This window comes from Thermobia domestica, chromosome 15, assembly GCF_964235325.1.
Source record: "Thermobia domestica chromosome 15, izTheDome1.hap1.1, whole genome shotgun sequence".
In the NCBI taxonomy this organism is placed as follows: Eukaryota; Metazoa; Arthropoda; class Insecta; order Zygentoma; family Lepismatidae; genus Thermobia; species Thermobia domestica.
The window spans coordinates 129,014,934-129,040,717 of record NC_137468.1 but is presented as its reverse complement, the minus strand read 5'-3'; the positions used below and the strand labels follow the sequence as shown (position 1 = coordinate 129,040,717).

Genomic DNA, 25,784 nt, shown 5'->3' with positions numbered 1-25,784 from the left:
TCGTAGTGTTTGGTTGTGTTTTATTCATGACTTACACCCTACCAATGAGCGACTTCATACTATTCATCGTTCTGATTCTCCTAATTGTGTGCACTGCGGTCGACTGGATACTCTTTTGCATCGTGTGTCTGAGTGCACTGATACGACTCCCATCTGGACCTCTTTATGTGGATTACTTGCGGTGATCTGTCGTAAACCAGCTAACTATTTTGACCGCCGTATACTTGCCTTTCCGGACTATGTGTGGTATCCCAATACAAAACTCAATGCCGTTAATTGGCTTATTGGGCATACTATCTATTATACTATGTCCTCTACGCCAAAGTGTACAGTGGAGGAATATTATTTATACTTAAAATATGCTCATAAGACTTTTCCTATGAGCAATCTGAATGAAACACCTGTGTTTGCTAATTTCCTCAAAGTGATCTTGTAAGATTCCATAGTATACTGGTTTGATGTAATGTACCGACAGTGTTTGCAATGTACTAGTTAATACAGTTCAATAAATATATTTAAAAAAAAAAAAAAGTGGGTAGAGTGACGGACTATTAATTCTTATACAGTTTTGACCCCAGATCGAATCTCATCCGATCCTGTTCAAGTTTTTTTTTACGAAACATTATAGAAGTGTATAATTTGTATGTTAATAAAAACTGAAACAATACAATAAAAAAATAACTTTTTGTTTCCTCTGATGACGTATTTATTTAGAATTAGTGTACTATTACTAATAGCCATTGGTTTCAGTTTATGCTGTTATATAGCTTCTTTTATCATCCTCTTTTCTTAAAAAAAAACAAAAAAACAAATTTGTCTCCAATAAAGTATGAAAAATATATATAGACAGAAACAGACATCTTAGTATCAAACGTGATTTATCGTGATGAAATAAATAAGTTTCCCGTTATTAAAAAAGAAAACTAAAGAAAATCATTGAATTTGGTCTTTAGGTTTTTAGCATGCTATATATATTCTTTATAAGACTATACTTTATAAGGCAAGATGTGCAATCATACCCACAAATTTAGCTAGTGGGTGAAAGATGTTTTCGGCACAAATATTTTACAGGTCTAGGTGCATGAAACACCAATACGCCATGGTCTTGACCTTCGTTTATTTCACATTATTATCCGACATATCATAGCAGGTAAAAAGCAGCATCAATCGGCAAGAAAAACTGCAAGATGTGGTCTTAGTCTGTTTTTGATGCTCCGGACTCGATCGCCTAGCACGCCCGTCTATATCTTGACTCATACGTCTATCATTCAGTGCAGGCACATATCTAGCTTTACTTTTCGGAGGGGGCCCGACACGAAAGCTCGTAAGCACGTAATTCTAATGTTTCAAAAATATAATAATAATAATAATAATAATAATAATAATAATAATAATAATAATAATAATAATAATGCAACAGTTCTGTATTTCTCTTGAACATTTCTTACTTTTCATTTATGAACCGGTCAAACTGCATTCTAACACAAACGAAATCAAAAAAATATTTTCTAGAGACATGTAAGGAAAACTGTCTGCTACGTATATCACATAACAAAAATAGCAAATGGCAATGAGTGTATCGTTCTAATACAGTAATGTTATAAACAGAACGGAAACGAAATTGTAATCCCATTTAAAAGTGTTCTTTAATTCCACCTGGTATCAATGGCATTACGGTATATTCTTACAAGTAACACTTCCCAAGTGTAACACTCCGATTTTGATAAAATTTGAGAGGCAGATACTACACATAAAATAAACGAATACATGTTTTTTTTTTAATTTTCTGCGGAAAAACGGTTTTAGGGGACAAAAGCCCCCATCCAAAATTTTGAAAGTTAACGCCCGAAAGACAAAAAAGTGGACCAAAGTGAACGAAATTGTGCACAGATATGGCAGACGTAAAATGAAGGAATACGTGTTTTGTATTTTCCTGGAAAAACGGTTAGGTGGGGCACAGACCCGTCCAAACCTTTGATCATGAAATATCAAAAGTGCTAGTAACAATATGTCTGATGTGTTTAAAGGACGAAGAATTCCAACGACACTTTGTGTATGGACAATACGCAAAAACTAAACGAATACCTGTTTTTTATTTTCTGCGGAAAAATGGTTTTAGGGGACAAAAGCCCCCATCCAAAATTTTGAAAGTTGACGCCCGAAAGGCAAGAAGAACTGAACCGAAATGAATGTAATTGTGGAAAGATATTGCAGACGAAAAATGAGGGAATACGGGTTCCATATTTTCCTGAAAAAAAAAAAAGAAAAACGTTTGGGTGGGACACAGACCCCTCCAAAACTTTGATCGTGAAATATCAAAAGTGCTAATAATAGTATGTCAGAAGTGCTTAAAGGACATGAAGAATTTGAACGACACATTGTGTAGGGACAATACGCAAAAAATAAACGAATACGGGTTTATTTTCTGCGAAAAAATGGTTTTAGGGGGCAGAACTCCCCACCCAAAATTTTGAAATCGTGCATAGATATTCTAGACGTAAATTAAGGTAATTGTGTTTCGTATTTTCCTGGAAAAAAAGCGGTTGAGTGGGGAACGGACCTTCTAAGCTGTTGATTACGAAATATTAAAAGTGCAAATAAGTATACGTCAGAAGTTCCTAAAGAGTATGGAGAATTGCAACGAAACTTCCTATAGGGACAATTTGCAAAACAATAAATGAAATGCGTTTTAATTTGTACGACAAAACAGTGTTGGGGTCTAGAGCCCCTCCAAAAAAAAAGTAAATATTACCGTAAAAGTGCAGGAAGGAATGGACCGAAGTAAATGAAATGGTGTGTAGATATTGTATAGACTGTATGTAAAATAAGGACTTTTGTGTTTTTAAGATGTCCCTATCAATTTTGGCACACCAATAACAAACAGGAAATTAATCGGCACGTGTTTTTGTTTATGCGGAAAAACATTATAAGGGTTAAAGTTGCCTCGTGATATACTACAAAATACGCTAACTGTTTGTGCTTGTTGTTGATCTGCCAAATTTGAAGAAATCTGATGGAGACGCTTGTGAAACACGAGAGGCTTTATTATTCATATCCAATATCTACAGACAATTTCATTCGCTTCGGTCCTCTCCTTCCGACACTCAACGCCTCGGTCCACTCAACAGTAGTTTTTTTTTTTTTTTCCAGGAAAATACGAAGCACGTATTCCCTCATCTTACCTCTACAACATTTGTGAACAATTTCATTCAGTTCGGTCCATTTCTTCTTGCCTTTCTTGCGTCCAATTTCAAAATTCTGGGTGGGACCTTTTGCCCCCTAAACCCGTTTTTTCGCAGGAAATAAAAAAGCCGTATTTGTTTATTTTTTGCTTATTGTACTAGCACAAAGTTTTGTTCCAATTCTTCGTGTAAATTTAGGCACTTCTGGCATACTGTTATTAGCACTTTTGATATTTCATGATCAAAGGTTTGGAGGGGTCTGTGCCCCACCTAACCGTTTTTTCCAGGAAAATATAAAACACGTATTTCCTAATTTTATGTCCGCAATATCTGTTCACAATTTCGTTCACTTTTTTCCACTTGTTTTTGCCTTTCGGGCGTCAACTTTCAAAATTTTGGGTGAGGGCTTTTGCCCCCTAAAACCGTTTTTCAGCAAAAAATAAAGAAGCACTTATTTGTTTATTTTATGTGTAGTATCTACCTGTCAAATTTTATCAAAATCGGAGTGTTACACTTGGGAAGTGTTACTTGTTAGAATTATAACAACAACGCATTGTCCACAGTTTGGACACTGACTCAAAGTAATCTGACATAAAAGAACCTCAAAAGGGAAAAAGTAGGTTTATTAAAAAGTGCTTCCAGGACCTCACGCTGGATACGTCACTGAGTCAATGCATTGTATTTGTTTCTTGCAAAACATGATAATTAGATGCGTAATATGTAAAATTATATCATAGTTTGACTTTTAATAGGTCTTTCCTTAATACATCCATATTATCCGGCGTTCTGCCTGCCTGTTTCATGTCGGATAAGCGAAACTCTACTGTATTTTCAAAGATAGCATATACACAGTGTTAGGGTAATCTTTTATTGGACAGGTACTACTTAAATAAACTTTACACACTGGCTAGTGAACACCAATGATTGTGAAAACTAATTCCACACTACTTCGAACCTTTAATATATCAATATATCTCTGGGTACATTTACATACTCCGTTACAACCACTAAGGTTCAAAGATAAACTACACTTCAACTAACTTTGATAACTATACAACAAACTCAGCCACCTAAGGCTCATATCAAGTCTACAAATAAACTTCAGCCACTAATGGCTCCATTCCAACCTAAACACATGTACACATTATTTATATTACATAGTTACACTTGTTACGCCCTTCATTTGTTTTCACAATTTCTTAACACCTTGTCCGATTATTCAATAGCAATCATCTTGCCCCAACTAATTGACAACCTAACATTCAAAAATAGTTAAACCTGTACTAGTAACTGTTTACATCCTGGATTAGACTTTACTTCCCTACTTTTATTACTACACTAATTATACATATTAATCCCACATAACATAATATTTGTCCAATACTTTACTCAGTTCTCTTTTTTATATAAGTAACCTCCTTACAACTGAATCATCTACAAACCTCTACGACAAGATCCTTGTTTCTTAAAAATCACAAACCAAACATTCACCTAACAACGACTTTTTCTTTTTCTTTTACAACTAGTATCTTATTATTCTTTAAACACTTTTATCCCGAGCTACTCCCAACAATCCTCCCGGGTATCTTTAAAAACAAACAGTACTTATACATTTTTTACTTTAACTTTATTCGACCTTTGTCCCTTTCTTCGACCTTGGCCTTGTATTTACTCTTTTTAGTCTCTGTTCTATCTGATTAACTTTATCCCACCATGCTTGAACCATTTTCTGCCAACATCCTAATTCATTAAGAACAAATTGAAAAACCTCTTCTCTCAAGTTTAAAATCTGTCTTTCCACAATCCTAATCTCTTGATTCTTTAAAGACTTGACTTTTTTATATTTTTTCTGATACGCTTCTCCCTGTCTTCTGTCCTTGCACTGTTCTTCTTCTAAGCTATCGGAACCAAGAAGGACCTCTTCTTCCGAATCTATTAGTGAGTTGTATCTACTAGTACTTGCTTGTAACCTATCTACTTTATATTTCATCTTATCTTTGTATTTAGGCAATCTCCTTTTCCTTTCAGGCGTATCTTTACATTTAACTGCCTTATCCTTACTGTGATTACTCAATAGATCTGTTTCTCGGTTAGGTTTCCTTTTGTATACATCATTGTGATTATCCAATCTCTCCATTGATGGCCTTTCCTGTGGAACATCATCTGAAGATTGATAATGTAGTGTTTCTAATGTTAAAACTTGATATAAATCTTGTACATTATCTTGATCTAATATTCTAGGTGTTTTCTCATCATACAGATTCTGTTTCTCAATCTCTGGTACTTTATCGGTATCATATTCCTTTAAATGAAGTTCATTAATTTCACCCTCCAAAGTCTGTACCACACACTCAGTCGCAAAATGATGAAGACCGGTGCACTTAAAACATCTCTTTCCGTAAGCTGGACACCCTCCTTTAGAATGAGAGCGTAAACAACTCTTGCAATAATTCCTTCTACCATCATTTTTGCTAGCTGAGTCCGAAGACGAAGAATAAGTAGAAGTACGTCTTGGACTTTCAGGTAAACTACTACTATTTGTTGTACATCCCAATCTTCCTTGGAATTTCTTTGAACTCTTAGACCAGCGTGATTGTACTAGATTAACTTGATGTTGTGCTTGATCAGATACACTATTAAACAAGGCCATTTGTTCTTCTGTTCTTTCCACAGCCGTAGCAATATCAATAGCCTGTTGAAATGTTAGTGTGCTTGATGTTAATATCTGCCGTCTGGCAATGTTGCTTTTCATACCAAAAACAAATTGATCCCTTAAAGAATGATCTAAACAGGAGTTAAAATCACAGTAACTTGCTTGCTTCTTTAAAGCCATCACAAATTGTGCTACAGTTTGATATTCTTGTTGTCTGATGTTATGAAATTTAAAACGTTCAGCTATCTGATTGGTTTTCACTCCGTAATGCGAAGCATCAGCTCTTTTAGATCCGCATACGTTTTTTGTGCCGGTTTTAAAGGAGCACATAAATTTCTTAATTCTTCATAAGCTTGTAAACCTATAACAGCAAGAAAAGTGGAAAGTTTTCTGTCTTCTGGTAGAGCTGAAGAAAGTGCCACCTGCTCAAATCTTTCGATATAAACTTGAATTCTGCCAGTCTCAATATCAAACGGTTCAAAATTGTTTAAAAAAAGCCATTTTTATCAATCAAATGCCAAGTGTAATCCTACCGACTGCGCCAATTTGTTAGGGTATATTTTTAAGTGAGTTAAATATTACTTCAACTAGATTTCACATGTACCCAAGTCAACTTAAGAATGTAGATAACTCTTTCTATTCACTATCAACCTTTATTGCCTTACAACTAAAACCAGCCACACTTGGTTGTGACTAAAATATCACTTGCCACACTTGGCTCATATATTTAAATTATAAACAGCCACTTTTGGCTCTTTTTCTACGACTGAATTGCACATTATTTATATTCATAGTAACGCCTTTCTTTTGTTAGAACAACTTCCTAACACCTTGTCCGATTGTTCACAATCCATACTTTCTCCGATACCCTAACATCCTCCCGGGGATTACCGAAAAAAAATCAAACCGTATACAATCACAAAAAGAGACAATCACTAATTTTACGTCACCATTTTCATACTTTACTGTCCTTCATTAGATTTCTTTCTTCTTCTTTTTCTTTCTAAACTCCTCACACTTTTTTCCATTTCCATAATTTTGTCACTAATTTCCTGTATTTTCTGATCCCTTGACGTAAACTCAAGAAACATAAACTGTAACAGTTCCTGTTTTTGATTTAAGTTCTGCTCTCTTTCTTTCTTACTTCTTTCACTCTGGCTGATAGTTTGAGCTTCCTGTGCGTCGTCCTTTTGCCGATAATTTCTAGATCTTCTAGATCTGTTATCCTTATTTAAGTTCATGCTACGGACACCTACATCTTCTTTCTTAATAAACCCTAGTATGCCATGCTCTGCTGCTGTATTAGAATTTGTTGTTTGATTAAGCTCTTGACTGACGTTCGCCGATTGTAAAAACATTGTTCCCATAGTCAAAGCCTGATTAGTCTTATCCGTTCTTTTTGTTCCTAGAACTTCTGTCTTAACACTAGCTTCTTTCATACCGGTATTATGTCTTCTTGCCTTACTGCCACCTTCTGCCAAGTCTTCCCTTTTCAAATGTTTCCTTTCTGTTTGTAGGAATCTTAATACACATGCAGGTGCCAAGTGGTGTAATCCAGTGCAGCTGAAACAACGTTTCCCATAAGCTGGACACTGTCCTTTTATATGTACTTTTCTACATCTCTTGCATCTAATTGGATCTTCGTTTATCTGACTTGTAGTGTGAAATCCCCATGAATGTTGAGCTCGTTGATTCACTGTTGGCTTACCTAGACCTCTCAATGTAGAGCCAATTTGCTTTTGTTTAGCTTTCAATTCCGTGATCTCTGCTCGTAATTGACCAATTATTAGGCCCCGTTTCCTTAACTCGTTCAAGATCCATACTTGAAAATCTTTTTCACTTCGACTTTCAAACTGTTGTAACAAGTCCTCACACGTAGATTCTTTGCGGTTAGACTGCGCCATTTGTTAGGGTATATTTTTTATTGGACAGGTACTACTTAAATAAACTTTACACACTGGCTAGTGAACACCAATGATTGTGAAAACTAATTCCACACTACTTCGAACCTTTAATATATCAATATATCTCTGGGTACATTTACATACTCCGTTACAACCACTAAGGTTCAGAGATAAACTACACTTCAACTAACTTTGATAACTATACAACAAACTCAGCCACCTAAGGCTCATATCAAGTCTACAAATAAACTTCAGCCACTAATGGCTCCATTCCAACCTAAACACATGTACACATTATTTATATTCATAGTAACGCCTTTCTTTTGTTAGTACAACTTCCTAACACCTTGTCCGATTGTTCACAATCCATACTTTCTCCGATGTTAGGGTCTTACCCTAACCTTTTATTGGACAGGTACTACTTAAATAAACTTTACACACTGGCTAGTGAACACCAATGATTGTGAAAACTAATTCCATTCATATTATTACACATTATTTATATTACACATTATTTATATTACATAGTTACACTTGTTACGACCTTCATTTGTTTTCACAATTTCTTAACACCTTGTCCGATTATTCAATAGCAATCATCTTGCCCCAACTAATTGAATACACATTATTTATATTACATAGTTACACTTGTTACGCCCTTCATTTGTTTTCACAATTTCTTAACACCTTGTCCGATTATTCAATAGCAATCATCTTGCCCCAACTAATTGACAACCTAACATTCTCCCGGGTGTTGCCAAAAACCAAATTGCCAAAAACAGCAGAAAAGAACAACTCTTTTTTTTATTTTGAGATTCTGACTTTTTCTTCCTTTTTTCCCGTTCTTCCAACCTTTTCAACTTGCGTTCTATCTCTGAAATTCTGATCCATAACACTTTAAATTCTTGAACTCGACGTTTTAGTTCACTGAAAATAAACTTTGTCAACTCCTGTTCCAATTTGAACATTAGGTTTTTCAGCCCATTATCCTCGTTGAGTAGACTAGCAGCTGATGTCTCACTCCTCATGCTTTTTCTTCGAGTTAGTTTAGGGGAACTGTAACCTTTTTTCTCGGACTCCAAAGTCTTGTCTCGCACTTTATCTTCTTCCGAGTCAATCAGCTGTTTATATTGACTTGCACTCTTCTTGCATTTCTTAGGCTTTCTTCTACTCTTTACAGAGCCTCTTTCTAACTTCTCTTTGTGACTTTTGCTGTACGACTTTACGGAGTCTAGACTAGAACTGTTCTTGTTTACGTTCCTATGACTGACTGCTACACCTTCTGTCTTAATAAACCTTCTTTTACCATGGTACGCCACTGTATTTGGATTTGGTAAACCGTTTTCTGTTGTTTGGCTAGGCTCTTGATTGTCTTCAGTCGATTGGTAAAACATTGTCCCTATACTCAAAATATGACCAGCCTCATCCACTCCTTTCAATTCTAAGACTCCAGTACTAACACCTGTTTCTTTAGTATTAGGCCTACTTGTATTGTGGTTACTTTCTACCAAGTCTTCTACTTTCGAACGTTTCTTTTCTACCTTCGCCGAAAGTAATACACATGCTGGTGCGAAGTGGTGCAAACCAGTACAGCGGAAACAACGCTTCCCATAAGCTGGACATTTTTCTCTTATATGTGACTTCTTACATCTATTGCAGCTAATTGTACTTTCATTTTTCTGACTTGGAGAGTGGAATGAAAACGAACGTAAAGATCCTTGCTTAATACTTCTTTGTGTAGTCAGGCCCCTTCTAGTATAGCTGTCCCGATCTTGCTTAGCTTTTAACTGCTTAATTTCTACTTGTAATTGTCCTATTATTAGGTCCCGTTTTCTGAATTCGTTCAACATCCATACCTGAAGCTCTTTCTGACTTAGACCTTCCATCTGTTGCATCATCGCCTTATGCGTAGATTCTTTCCCGTAAGACTGCGCCATTTGTTAGGGTAATCTTTTATTGGACAGGTACTACTTAAATAAACTTTACACACTGGCTAGTGAACACCAATGATTGTGAAAACTAATTCCACACTACTTCGAACCTTTAATATATCAATATATCTCTGGGTACATTTACATACTCCGTTACAGCCACTAAGGTTCAGAGATAAACTACACTTCAACTAACTTTGATAACTATACAACAAACTCAGCCACCTAAGGCTCATATCAAGTCTACAAATAAACTTCAGCCACTAATGGCTCCATTCCAACCTAAACACATGTACACATTACACAGATCACATAGCCTAACGGCAAGATTGGTAACTACGTGGAAAAACAAGCGTATGAAGTTCGTCGCGCTTGCAGTGACATCTACTCTCGCTGGCAGGATAATGTAACTACTCACCAGCAGTGTAACTATCCACCTAAAGAATTCGCCAATATAAGCAGTAGATCCATAGGCAGAGACTAGTTACCAACATTAGCAGTGTATCCATACAGCACCTTGACGTAGTTTATAAATAATATTTGCCATTAAATTCAAAATGCAAATATGATGTCCTTCTAGTAGTCCTAATTTCCTATCTTTATTCATCCGACTATTTTAATCGAAGGTCATATTAATAAGAGTTGAAATGTGCTTATTGTGTACCATATTCGTATAATTTAGAAATTGGAGACACTCTTTTTTCACTCTATGCTTTAAGTGCGAATTCAATAAAATTCAAAGAGAAAAAAAATGCTAGACTTGTCTGGCAATCGAATCTTTCCTCTACTCTTATAATGCCGGTGAGCTATCATATAATTCCAGTTCCTCCCCCATTGGCTCTTCGCTGTCCTGAACATTGAATTAGGGTTAGTCTGGACAGTATACCGATACAGTAAGCTATAGACCGGAATACGACCTCTTGTACTCTCACATTTTCATTGTTCTAAATTCATTGATTTCGTACCTACAAAAGATACAGTGAAAGAAAAATCAAACCTTTTCCCCCAATTTCTTAATAAATAAAGTTATATATATACACAACAACAATTAAAATATAATACTAACACGCTTTCGATCGGAATCATATAGTAAAGCTAAAAATTTCCAAATTAAGGCTGCTAGAAGGTAAATATAGCTATTTAACTTTAATTAATGTTAGGTAACTATTAATACTATAGTTCTAACTATATACATTTATTAAAATTTCATTTAAAATTCTCTTATATCTTGTTTGAGTGCATTGTATTGCCCTTCTTGCGGATAATACAGATGTCTTTACCAGCGGCGCAAATCTGTCTTCAATATTGGGTGGGTGGGGCGAGAAAGACCGTTCCCATATTTTTTTCTAAGCGATGTTCAAAATATTTATGAAGTTGAAAAACAATGCTATGGAGGATCAGAGTTGTCTTCAACATTGGGAGGCGGGCAGATTTGAGGCTTATTCTGGGGGGACATCAATTTCATTGCACTTTCCTTTGTGGCAATCGGACACAAATCATCACATTTCTCACCGAAAAACAGATTTCAAATCAGATTATTGGGGAACAGTTCCCCTCAGTTTTAAGATTGGAGGGGACATGTCCCCCTCATTTCCCCGGGATTTGCGCCAGTGGTCTTTACATTCCCAGCTCGCAGGACTGTTTATTTACTTTAAATTTCTCTGTTTTCTTAAAAAGTAATCGTTGTAGATTTTTTTCTTATCCTCTCTCCCTAAGTAAGAAATCAATAAATTTCCTAACAAAGCTTGCTTAAACATGTTAATTGTGTTGAAAACCTTACCGGGAAGCGCGATGGTAAAGCGTTCACGTCTAGTGCATGGGTCTCTGGTTCGAATCCAGTTCGCGCCGAGTTAACTTTGTAGTAGACAAACACCGCGTGCATGAATGTTCTCAGGGTTCTCCCGTTTCCTCACCATTATCACCCATCTCATCATGATTGCATGCCTTGGCGAGCATTAAAAAAAAAAAAAAAAAAAAAAAAAAAAAAAAAAACTTACCTGAATTTCAGTCTCACTTAAAACAGTCACTCCTTCCTTGCTGTTCCATAACTAAAAGGTTGACATTTCTGCCAGAATAAATTAAGATAACATTCAACTTGGGAAAATCTACATAGATGTAATAATTACTTTTGCGTTGCTTTGGAATCATCAAATTCTGTGAACATTATCACGCAATGAAGCTCCTGAGCCCGTAGTGATGCGCTCTAGTATTTGTATAACGGAAGTAAATCATGCTTAGGAGAAATTCACGATTGTAAATAAGAATCATAATTACTGCAGTTCCTTTTATTTAATATTAGTACTATGCACTTATTACACAATAACAATGCAACTTAAAAGAGCAGTCTTAATTTTACTATCTCCGCCTTATTTTTTCTTTTATTTTTCATTCTTCAATTTACAGATACAAAAACTTTATAAAATTGTCCACGTTTTCCACAACATCCATTTAAGCACTGATAATTTTAAAGTGGAAATAAGATTACAATACAAATACAAATCCCATTAAATAGGATACAAATCTGTACATTTCACAAACAAATGTGTATACTCAAATATTTATAAGATGTATAGCGTACAAAATACTACACACTTTTTAACTCAGTAAAGGATAGAAAATCATGGAAATAAACACGAAAGAAAGCAAACCATCAATTTCCATTAGAGGCAACGGTAACAAAAATGTATAAACCAATAATTACTTTTTGTTCTCAATTTTTTGATGAGTCATAAGTCTAGCAATATTCTGGTACACAGTCAGATTAACATTCAAAGTAGACCTATAGCTCTTCGAGTTAATTATCTGGAGCTACCTTCTTGCTAGTTCCTGGTTTCCACGTCGATAGCTAAATAAGAATATCATTCATATGGGGTAAAGCCCATTACGCTTAGTTTTGTAAGCAGTAACAAAGAGAATACATGCACCTACTGTATCTACAAACTTGTATAATGGTAGAAATAGGCTTGCAATCTAACGATAAATGATTAATACTGGTTACAGATTTCATACATAAAATAAAGAATATTATTTTTTGTCAATAATGACTGCTTCTGTCGTACAGACTGTACAGATACTCGCGTCTTCTATTCATGATTAAGGGACTGTGAAGTAGGTGGAGACAACCGATTTCCTTCTATTTCACACATAGCGTAGTTGAATCGGAAACACTGGTTCAAATCCTGAAGAGTGTAGTGACTGCGAGCATTAATACTGACATTCACATTGTTGTCACTATGTGATACAAGGACGTGAAGACTTAAAAGCTTCTAGGAGTAACAACAGAACAGTTATTGTTCTTGTTTCCTTCACGTGAGCGAGAACCAAAAAATAAGGTATTGTGACTCATCGCATTCTCTCAAATGCAGAAATAAGAGCTATGACGTTTATTCCACCCAATTAATATTCAGGTTTCTGTATAAGCTTAATGCTTCTGTTCACTTCTGATACCTGTCAAAATAAAGAGCTAATAAAAATAAATGAGATAACAAAGAGATAAAAAAAAGAGAATGAGATAAATATGTATTTAAATTACTTCGTGGAATTCGATTATGGTAACCTGTCTTATTTCTAAAATCATTATAATCTTAAAATATAAGATTAGCCAATATTCGCTATTTTTTTATTTTAACACATCACACAAAGTAACTCTATTCGAGATTATGAGGGTGTTTAACCACTTTTGACTCATTCTATTGAACTTAGTATTGACAGAAAGTAATTAAGGACATTCATATCTACTTATGTATGCTATGAGGCGCGTCTCTTAATTATCCATATAGCCCAAACACATCTGTTATAGACTTTAATAACTAGTTCAAAGTGAACATACATCTGGTGTTGGAAGGTTCAAGTATCAGCAATTCTCTCATTATGTCATTCAAATTATCGGAACGATTAACCAGCTGCCGACATATAGTAGCCAAAACGTTGTGAAATATTACAGTACGTTTGTTTTATCTTTTCACACTTCCCGCCAGTGCACTTGGTTTTCCTTTAAAGTATTTTCTTCTATCACTCAAGTGAACGTTTTAATCCAATAGACGTCTTATTGCTTTTGTCGTGTACGTGACGTTAGTTGTCAGTCAGCTCATCAAATGAGGTCATTGCTGTTTGGTGGGTATTTGAAGTGCTCAGTTGCCACAGGCGAATAGGTGTGTTACTGTGATTTGTAAGTGGTGTCGCGTTTTGCTGTGTTTCCTAGCGTATTGTAACTGTCAACTTAACCGTAAATGAAAATGAAAATGAAATGAAATCTTTAAGTTTTACGTCCCACGGTTATGCCGGTTAGGCTAAAGGAGACGGTGATTATGAGAAATGAATGAAATGGTGGAATGAAGAAAGTGGGAGAAAACGGGAGAACCCCGAGAAAACCCACGCACATGGTGTTTGTCCACCACAAAGTTCACTTGGCGGGGGCTGGGATCGAACCCGGAACCCCAAGCACCAGAGGTGAACGCTCTACCACTGAGCCACCGCGGCCCCCCAACTTAACCGTGGCGTGGCAACAATGCGTTTGCAAACAGATCCGTCCTATAGGCGGGAAGCGTCCCAAGATGAAACAAACGCACTCTAAAGCAATTCCATAGGAGATGGTCACATCAGTCATACAGACTTAACTTGTCTTCGCCTAGCTTCTACAAATTTGATCCAATGAAGGAAATCTTATTGGACAGAAGAACCCTCTACCAACAGGAATAACGGGTAAAAGTCTCGGCTCATCTCGATAATAAGCGTATTTCATTACAATTCTTCGGAAGAGTTTAACTTGAAGATCTAGAATTATAACGAAATTTCAGAGACTGGTAAAGAAAAATCATGTGCTTCCAGAATACAGAAGCTTATAGTCAGGTGGCAAATATCTGCTGCCGTAGCAGAAGACTAAATAGAAAATAGAACATTAAACTTCAGTCCATACTTTACAGTTATCAAAATTCAATCAGTCACATCAGAACTGAAATAGTGATATATGGGTGTATGGTAATTATATTCTGTACTTACTACCAGTAGCGTGTAGTTTGGTATATGTTGGAATTATTCATCCTTTTCAGCACCGAAGCTATATGAGGCGTAGACCTACATTGGAAGGTGAAAACCGAACCAACATAATGTGTTCAAGTTTCAAATCTTTTCCATGGGAATAGAACACAGTACTCATCACGTTATCGAATAGACCAACAGGCAAACCAATTTCAACTCTAGATTTCAATACTTGTTGAAAGAAATGAATTACGAGTAAGTGAACGAAATCTAGCGACGAAGATAACAGCGTTTATCGAAATCGTTTTAAATACTAAAATTTAATTCCTGACGCAATAAAAAGGGTAATTGGTAACTTCCCATTGCAAATAATCCAGCTTTCAATATTTAGTTTTGGTGGATAATTATGTGCCAACAAAATAAAACAAAAGAAACATATGGGACTAGGATAGGAATTGAAAATAGTATCCATCTTATCGTGCCGGTGCGATAACTAATTCACTACTCAACTAGTCCTGGATCATAAACACACAAACTTTTAAATATCACTTTCACCGTAACAGTAAACCGTAAATAGATGAGGTGATTAGCAAGAGTAGAATACTGCATCATTCTGCGTGTAGTTCTCTTTACGTCGGACGGTATTAGTCCATTATTCGGCGGGCCAGGGGTATTGTTCAATTTCATCTACATGTTCCTCAAATCACGACACAACAGCTTCAGCTGTATGAATGGGCGCATTATCATCCTGGAATATGGCATAATTGACCGGAAACACCATCCCGCGCATAGGATACAAACGGTCCCCTAAAATCGGATCATAATCACAGCAAGGGCGAGACCGGTAAGCATCAACATAGAACCCCATGAAAGCCAAGATATTGCCTCCCACATGGTCACAAAGTGTCCACCATGTTTCATGGTTGGGTGGAGACACTGCATATTATACGCTTCTCTGGTGTCTGACCACATAAACACGGTCGTGATTTGAAATATAATGAACGAAGACTCATTCAACCATATCACACGTTTCCAGACATCAGCAGTCAATGCTGCATATTCGCGTCAACATAGGCGTGTGCTAAAGCTTTATGGTCCCTTATCAACAGTTTCAGTTGTGCAACAAACACATTATGTCCCTATCATGCAATTCGGGGCGGAATGATTTCGACATAGGCTGTGAGAACTGGTGCTCACAGCCTTGGGTCACTTTCATCACAGTCGAACGACAGTTCTAAGTGACAATCAGCTTTAATGTTCGGCAGTGCCTGTAACAGGGGGCTTCATTCCAACCTCTGTTCTTTTTCGCTAACGTGTTTTTGCCGTGAGTTTTGTTGGCAGTAATAATCTTAGGCACTGATCCTCACAATACACTCAACACATATAGCACTTTCGTTACACCAACAATTTGGCCTCATTGGAAATAAGAGGCTAACTATTTTACACTATCACTGTCTGTTCAGATCGCTGGACACTGCTATTCTATTGCTCTTCATATAAGTTTAACCTAACACATCACCAGCATCTTGAAGCCTCTTCTATCAGTAAACAGAAAACAGTCTTGCATTTATTTGTTGAAGTTTCAGTTCTTTTTCTAGCACTAAAATTATATCAGACCTGAACTGATAGTTCTTGAATCCGAACAACCAGGAATCTGACGAACTCCTAGCGGTGCAACAAAAGTGCGTTCGCTACCTAATACTCCAGCTCGTGAGCTGAAGATCTTTTTCAATTTAATGATGCATAATTATCCATCAAGGCTAAAAGAGACGGTGGATGATAATGGAATGACAAAACGGGAGATTACCGAGAAAAGCCATAAGCATGATGTTTGTCCACTGCAAAGTCCATTTGGCTGGGCTGGATCGAGCCAAATACCCCATGCGCCACAGGTGAGAGATCTACTACTGAACCACTCATTCCCCGAAACAAGTTATTGTATATGATATTACAGAATCACATTTTAACATTACCGTCGCAAAGAAACTTTCACAAAATCAATTTAAACCAAAAATACCCACACGGACTCATGTGGATTTTGTTTTTCAAAACCTAATGAATACTATGTCTTTTAAAAACAAAATTCGTTTCAAATTAATTAAGTAGTAGTTATATTTCTTCATTAAGTTGCTTGAACGAGTGGATTGTTTCCGTGAACTAGCTGGAAACATGCAAAGCCCGATCCCTAACAAATAACACGAAGACTTAGGACTCCTGTCAGAGAACATGCGTTATTTACACTAAATTTTGTTTAAAATACATAAGTTTATCTAACCTAATTTTTAAGCATTAGTTCTATCTGTACTTGTTTTTGCACACTTTTTTAAAATCAACTTTTTGCATTTCACGTAACCTCCATTAGTACCAAGCTAAAGCAACAATTCTCTCACTTCTTGACAGTACTGTCATATAACCATTATATGTACCGGTATTATGTTCCATGTGCTCTTTCAGTACTAGGTCATACTTGAAGATAAATAACGCTCAGAGAGAAACAGAATGTCTTCTGTCTTAGGGAATGACTTTTGATTGCTGAAATTCTTCGGTTCCCCTTACCTTACAGGTATGACATATGCGTAAATTATATGTAAGGAGTGTTCAAAAAGAAATGAGCTGAAGGCTGTAATGTTCACACCGGTGATATAATGATAATATTATTGTGTGTGTAACAAATAGGTGTTCCGACAAGAGAGCGGAAGTTCACAACCCGCGGCTAGAATCACGTGTACAAGCCACGCAGCGACGGAAATACGCTAGTTGACTCCCGGGGCAAGAACTCGTTTTAGATCCTCCCTGACCAATCAAACCAAACCACTGTCCCAAATATTTGCCCAATTTTGCGACTTTAGAATCCGGCGCCCGGGGCATATAAATAGTATATTACCTCTAATCTCCATATGCTAATTTGCAACACTCCAGCAGTACGATTGCTTCTAGACTAGGGATGGCCAGAACCGATTCCTGGAGGAACTGGTTTTCGGGTCTGAACGGATCCGGTTCCGGAACCGGTTCTTCGGATCCAGGTCGGAACCGGTTCTGAAAATCAGATCTTCAAGAACCGGTTCCGCTGGAACCCGAAAATTTGTGACCATCCCTATGCTAAACCCGAGCTGCTGGCAGGCTGTGAACAGTATGCTAGATGAAATGATGGAATGGACAGGCAGGCGCCTTTGTGGTGGACAAACAATGTATGCGTGGTTTCCTTGGGGTTCTCCCGTTTCCTCCCACTTTCTTCATTCCACCATTACATTCATAACTCATCATCACCGTTTCCTTTAGTCTAACCGGCATACCCGTGGGACGTAAAACTCAAAGATTTCATTTCATTTTTTTCGACAGGCAGGCGCCCAGGCAGCGGCCGCTTGTTTTATTTGGCTAAATAAACTGGGTAACTGGCAAACTCATTGGCTAAATAGGCAAACTAGCCAACTCATTTGGCTAAACACCCACTGGTGGACCAAAATTTTTTTGTGGGGGCACAAGCGGGTCTGTGCGGGGTGGGCACAAGCGCATGGTCCTCTTTGCAGTGTTTTGAAGGTGAACTCTGTGCCTCCTTTACGGGTCTTTGGGGGCTTTCGGATCAAGGTCTGGAACCGGTTCCTAAGATCCGGTTCTGGAACCGGGTTTTCAGATCCAGATCTGGAACCGGTACCCAAAATCCGGTTCTGGAACCGGGTTTTTTGATCCAGGTCTGGAACTGGTTCCTAAGATCCGGTTCTGGAACCGGGTTTTCGGATCCAGGTCTGGAACCGGTTCCTAAGATCCGGTTCTGGAACCGGGTTTTCGGATCTAGCTCCGGAACCGGTTCTGAAAACCGGATCTACGAGAACCGGTTCCTCGCGGAACCGGAACTTTGTGGCCATCCCTATTCTAGACAATATGAGTCATTTTGCCCAGAAAATGCATTTGCAGCAATAATAATTGTGCTCCCAATTCAAACTTGTCGTTATAAAATGCAACTTCTCAAGGTACTAACAATACAGTTTAATCAAACGCAGGGTATATATGTAATTACTTTTTATATGCCTTTTTCACTGGTCAAATGGCTCACATGCACACCTTTAATGCACATGTTCCTCGGTTCGACTTGCGATAGAAGTACATTTAATGAGTTGAGTTGATCTTCTGCTTAACTCCCGTGCAGCAGCGAGGCTACATGAGACGTTGACATATTGATTAACGTGGAATCCAAACCACATGAGCTCCCGCCTGAAATCGAATCCTAGTCTTCCAGGAAGTACATTGAAATATAAACGCATTACGATGGTTCAAATTCCACCTTAAATTGAAGGTCTGAATCTCATATAGTTTCCGTACTGGGCTTGTGTATAGCCCGCTCCCCCCAGTTCTTTGTCACCGGAACTGGTAGAGTCACTACTACTAGGCCTACTACTACTACTACTACTACTACTATCACTACTACTACTATTACTACTACTACTACTACTACTACTACCAGTACTACTAGTACTACTTCTACTAGTATTGTACTTCTATTGTACTTATATAGAGAACAGAACCCAACCAACCCCTGCGGAACTTCTAACCTGCGTTCCTACTACTAGTACTACTACTACTATTGCTATTAAATACTACTACTACTACTACTACCGCTACTACTACTACTTATACTAAAGCTTCCTTATCACAAGATTTGCACCTTACATCTTTATAATATGCGATTCCGATTCATTATGAACTAATATGAATCGTTAGAATCACTATGATTCGTTAAAAATCACTGGGGGGAGCGGGCTATACTCAATCCCAGTACTGAAAGGGACACTAAAGTATAATTCAACTAAACGAAGATTTTAGATTGGTTCACCTATTCTTAATCTGCACATGAAAGTGTAACAGGACTCATTTTGTAGTTCCACAGCTTTTTTTGGTTAAATTTACACTTATCTTTCACTCTGCTCTTATACAAACATGTTAAGTATTGCTAAATTTATGTATATATAACGAAAAAAGTTCAGTCAACCATATATAGGCCTACGTGTATCTTTGCTACTCAATTACTTCGTTAAACACACAGAACCTAAATCCAACAAAATTTTAATTTTAGATAAAAGTTAGGGCCTATGTTTAGCAGAAGGGGTCCAGCTCTTTTCTCTAAAAAATGTTACAAATTTTGGTAATTTCTGTTCACATTCGGTTAGTTTAGGGTAGGATTGGTTAGTTTAAGTTAGGTTAGGCTAGTTTAGGTTACGTTAGGTTAGTTTAGTTTATGTTATATTAGTGTAGGAGTCCCGCATAATTTTCCAAAAAAGATCATAGAATTTCGCTTATTTCTACTAATATTACGTTAGTTTAGGTTAGTTCAGGTTAGCTTACATTAGTTTATGTTAGGTTAGGTTAGATTTGGTTATGTTATGTTACGTCTAAGCACTTGCATCACTCATTTCTCCTGTAAATTTTGTGTTTTTTACGTGCTTCTGGACCCCTTGTACTAAACATACCCCAAAGTTAGTAAAACTATTATTTGTGAATATTGATATTCGAACACTGAAACTTTTAACTATTTACCCTATAATGTTATAATGTAACAAACCTATTTTCTGGAAAATACTAAAACATGTAGCAGCATTTCTTTCCAATCGTTAATGACACAGCCGCAATGAAGTCATCCATACTGCTTTAACCCATTAACGCCGAAATTATTTTTTGTTTTCAATTTTGATGAAATTTGTAATTTTGGTTCATTTAGGTGTAAAGACCACCCATAAGAAATTTTTTGTTCGTGACGTAAGCGGTTTCGTTGGGGTACCCCGTGATCATATGAACACGCTAGGCGTTTAAATACATACTTTCAAATATTATGGTTAGATGGATGCCCTGTTAAATTATTAACACATATGCAAAAAAGAAAAGCATTTATTGTGTTACAAGCTGTTACACACTAGAAGACAAAAAGAAACACAGTATTGGGACTATGGAATTGTCAGTTTATGGAGCCCTTATCTATGGGACTTTATGGAAATTGAAAAAACAGTCAGTACACAAGCCCACATTACATTTGAAACATTTCGTACGAACTGTGCTTGAACACAATGTACCTGCACAACGTCTGCGGTCAGAGCGAATCACTAAATGGTCTCTTCCATCAAGACGAAATCATCGCTTACACGATATTGTTGACTGCTGAACTTAGAAATAGTTGGACGTCCTGCACCTAATGGTACAGTCTTATATTTTTGCAAATAAGTTTGGACAATGTGCCTTCGAAACTCCAAGTGTGAGATGTCTATTCTGTTTTTTCTCAACAAAAGCCACGCATTTTGTACCGATGCGTCAATCATCCAAGAGAAAAGAGCCCACCACCACTTTTTGGATCTGATCCCAATACGATAATATGAGATATTCTGGTCCATTTGATCAGTACCTCCCATGTGCTTGTTGTATTCTCCGAATACATATGGACGAGTAACACGCACTTTCTTCTTTTCACTCTGGGAATATCGCTGGACACTAGAAAGAGGCTGCGTCCCATGACATGTAGCCGCAGTTGTGACGACAGAGTTGTCTACCCAACGCACAACACAAATTTCATTAACATTTTTGGCTACCTCAAACGTGCCGCGTGTTGGAATTTGTAATAGGACAGTCCTTGGGAACTCTATTCTCTCGAATCGTACCAGTAGCATTGTATCCCCTACTCTACAGGTGCACTAGAAGAGGGATTCCTGTGAACAGGTTGTCGAAGTAAATGTGGAATGGTAGGTGTTTCATACTGGATGGTAACTCGTCTATCATGGTAAGCATAGGAGCTGCGCACTTACCAAACTGTTCTTCATACTCACTCCGTCCTCTCGGAATTTCCCCTGATATACATCAAAATTAATCAAATATCCAGATGAACTGTTTAGACACCAAACTTTATACCCAAAACGGATAGATTTCCCACGGATAAACTGTTTACAACCATGCTTACCAAAATATTGCACCATCTGTTCTGGCTGAAATAAGGAAACGAAACGTTTTTGAAGTAACATCATTAGTGGACGCAGTTTCCACATTTTATCATCTTGAGTTGGTCGAGTATTATCAGCACAGTGAACAAAACGACATACGTCCAAAAATCGATCTCTTCGCATAGCATTCACCACCAGTTCATTTCTTACATCACCTGCTCCCTCCCAATACGACCTTTTCGAAGGAACTGTATTGTACCCAGAAAGCAAAAGAATTGCAATAAAAACTTTCATTTCTTCTTTAGTAATTCCAGGCGGATTACAGTTTTTTAAAACAGCATATCTGTTAGATTCCGAAACAAGCAAATCTAAAACTTCATCATCGAAAATCATTTCAAAACATTCTGTAGGAGATTTTCCACGAAATGTCGAGAAATCTACTTCAGGAAACACAGTTGCGGCCGCTTTTATGTCATCATGTGTCCAAATATTGGCCACTGTCTTCTTTTTCTTAAACGCTTACCTTTCGTCTGATGGGGAGACATTGCTGGTGACTCATCTTGCCTATCATCCTCACCAAGTCGGGTGTTATCCGTAAAAACTACTTCAGCGTGACTGGTAAGTTGGCGCCCTGTAAGGTTGTCAATGAGTCCACTGCCATCCTCTTCTCCTGAATCCTCATCAGAAAAGATGTTTGGTTCCGGGGGTTCAAGATATATGTCTTGTACGTCTTGCACATCATCCGATTCCAAAATATCAAGGATTTGTTGCAGTGAAAGACCTCTGTAACAACAAAAAATATATATATAATTACCAGAAACAGTACTAGCAAAAGTCATTTCTAATAATAATAATAATAATAAAAATAATAATAAGTTGATTTTGAGTTTTAACGTCCCGTTCAGCAGCGAGGTTATATGAGACGTGGACCTACTGATTGACGTGGTATCCGAACCACATAAGATCCCACCGGGAATAGAATACGGGACTCCCACACGAAACACGCGATCGCTAACTGCTTAGCCGTGAACGAGCTCTAATAATAATAATAATAATAATAATAATAATAATAATAATAATAATAATAATAATAATAATAATAATAATAATAATAATAATAAAGAAGTGAAACGAATAAAGGAAGTCAAATGAAATCACTTACAAACTGTTCTAAATTGATAAATCTGTAAAATTTTACTATACTATTTATTTGTTTACATACACACGTAAGAAAGAAAAACCTGCCTAAACGCCGTGCGTGTTCATACGATCACACTGATGAAAAACTTGAATAAGCGTGCCCCAGATATTTTCAAGTGAGTCAAATCTAATTAGTTACAAACTTTGTCATCTCTAAAATAAAACCCAGTAAAAAATCGTTTGAAAGGGTAAGATAAAAAAATATCTGTTAATACTTACTTTGAGGACGATTCCATTTTTCTTCTATTTCTTGCGCACTGCTGATAACTGAGTCTCTAGGTTGCATTCGCGCCGCAATGTGGAAGTTGTTTTGTTTGAACAGCGTTGCCAGAAGCTTCTTCTAGTAGGCCAGACCAACAATGTGACGAAACCACTAAAAGTGTGTTACACAAGACCTATTTTCATAAATACTAACCGCTGTGATCATATGATCACGCACGGCGTTAATGGGTTAAAGAATGTCATATAGCCTACATAATACAACAAGCAACACATTATAAAATAAGCGGATATTTAATTATAAATATGAAATCAATTGTAAACACATTGAAACAAGACGGCTCAAGATATACAAATATTACTTCTCACCAAACGATCTATCTTGGAATCGGTTCTTATCAGAAAAATATGGACACATTCTAAAACAAGTGAGTATTAGCATGCGAGACGGAGCGACACTATCGACATCGCTCTCGCTCTCGCAGTGAAAGTTATGAACTAAAACAGTGTACTTCCGGATTCCCTTTGAGTGTCATGGGCCTGCACATTATTTATATTACATAGTTACACTTGTTACGCCCTTCATTTGTTTTCACAATTTCTTAACACCTTGTCCGATTATTCAATAGCAATCATCTTGCCCCAACTAATTGACAACCTAACACACAGGGGCTAGAGGTCTGCACGGGCCGGAATTTTTAAAACGGACCCGGCCCGTCCCCTTTAATTTATAATCTATAGGCATTAGCGGATTAAGGGCGGAGCCAATGGAGCCCAGGCTTCCGGGCCCCAAGCTCAGGGGGCCCTTTAAAATCCCTCTGTTTAATACTAAAATATAGTAATCAACTTATTATATTATAGGCTTCAGACCGATGCTATTTTTTTTCCGCTTGTTACGCTCGCGGTATCGCTAGATTTAAGTCTTTCTATCAGCAGCATTCACCTGTTAATAATGAATGCAATTATTTAATTGTTAATAATGAATTTAACTAAACTAATTATTCTAAACTTAGAGCACATTCAAATATTACAGCATAGTTCTCGGTAGTTCCATATGCCTATGAGGCTGTGGAAGGCAGAAAAGAAAATTTATGCACTGGAACAATTCTTAACATAGGGCCCCCTTAAAACAGTCGGTTCTAGGTCCCCAAAAGCCTTAATCCGCCCCTGTCTATAAGCAATATTTCACGAAAAGCTGGTATTTTTTTTTTAACAAATGTGTTCGTCATCAAGTTTTCATAAAGTAGTCCCTTTCTCCTTTAAGTAATTTCAGAGCCCACGGTGTTTCAGTGGTAGAGCGTTCACCTCTGGTACATGGAGTCCTTGTTAATCTATGCTCGCGCCAAGTGAACCTTGTGCTGGACAAACACTGTGCGTGGGTTTTCTCGAGGTTCTCCCATTTTATCCCACTTTCTTCACTCGATCATTTCATTCATTTCTTATCATCACTGTCTCCTTTAACCTATCCGGCATAATCGTGGGACGTAAAACTTAAAGATTTCATTTCAAATCATTTCAATCTAAAAACAGTTGCAGGAAGTATGTAATTTCGAATAAAACAAACTACTATATACAATTCTGAGGATATTATTCTTTTATAAAATTCTCGCGAACCTTATTTCTAAATCGAAGGGTAAGAAGACTAAATTCACTCTCTTATTATTATAGATCCATTTCAATTGAAGCAGTTGGAATAGTTGAAAAAAAAAATACCCTATATTCCAGTGTGCCACAATCGGTATAACGCGGCACACTGGTGTGTCCAGCAAAGTGAACTGTGTGACGGAAACTTTTTCCTATTATTTGCAAGAATATTTGTCGAGCTTCTGTTATTATTATTATTATTATTATTATTATTATTATTATTATTATTATTATTATTATTATTATTATTATTATTATTATTATCAACGATTCTTCCATGGATCAGCTGTCTGTATACGGTTAAGCAACCACAAGTATCACATTGAGGGAATGAGTATAATTATTTACTTTAATAGTAATACAAAATATATTTGCTTGTATATTCTACCGGGAATAACTGCATCCGTCTAGAAAGCTAGGACTAACAACAAAGGGATCCGAAGTTGTGACCACACACCGCCCCAAATCGTGAGTGCCACAAGTTCCCTTCTACGCCTTAGCACAATAAGGGCTGTTGCGTTCAGGGAGAGAGAGAAACAACTTAATTCCATTGCAGTTATATGCTTATTAAATGTTACCTTATATTTATAAATTATGTAAGTGATCGTATCGTTTTATGTTTATTATTATTATTATTATTATTATTATTATTATTATTATTATTATTATTATTATTATTATTATTATTAATTCTTATTATTATACATTTCTTATTACGTTGATTGCCATGTGTATGGAATTCCATACACACGGCTCTCCTGTGCAGTAGAGTGTGATTATTTTCCATACGCAAACAATGTAGATATTCCAAGTTTGTTGTGTTCGTTCTATAGCTGTGTATGTAATTAGATACATATGGCGTAGAAATCAAAATTTAATGTCCATGCCACGTATATGCAAAACCATACACAAAGACATTTATGAACAAAGACATTGAGTTTGAGTTTAACGTCTCGCTCAGCAACAAAGCTATATGAGACGTCGGCCTACTGATTAACGTGGACTCCGAAGCACGTGAGCTCCCGCCGGACGAAAAAAAGGCCTTTGGAATTGACAATAATCGTTTGGACATTTCAGTCGCACCTACCTAATATTAACAACATTTCTACGATAATTTCGTAACATTGTATTATTTCTTTTGTTGATTAGCTTGGTTAGGC

At 36.9% G+C, this 25,784-nt stretch overlaps 2 protein-coding genes across 2 annotated transcripts in view; one reads left to right on the top strand and one right to left on the bottom strand.

Moving 5' to 3' along the window:
- Nucleotides 1-25,784, top strand: part of LOC145671226 (cationic amino acid transporter 2-like) — a 1,570,353-nt gene that overhangs the window by 135,623 nt on the left and 1,408,946 nt on the right. The window lies entirely within an intron of this gene.
- On the bottom strand, nucleotides 20,535-23,192 carry LOC145671901 (uncharacterized). The gene is made up of 2 exons (XM_081741115.1): nucleotides 22,981-23,192; nucleotides 20,535-22,344 (listed from the first exon to the last, which is right to left on the bottom strand). The coding sequence occupies exons 1-2, from the start codon at nucleotides 22,995-22,997 to the stop codon at nucleotides 22,029-22,031; spliced, it is 333 nt and encodes a 110-aa protein (XP_081597241.1). The 5' UTR covers nucleotides 22,998-23,192; the 3' UTR covers nucleotides 20,535-22,028.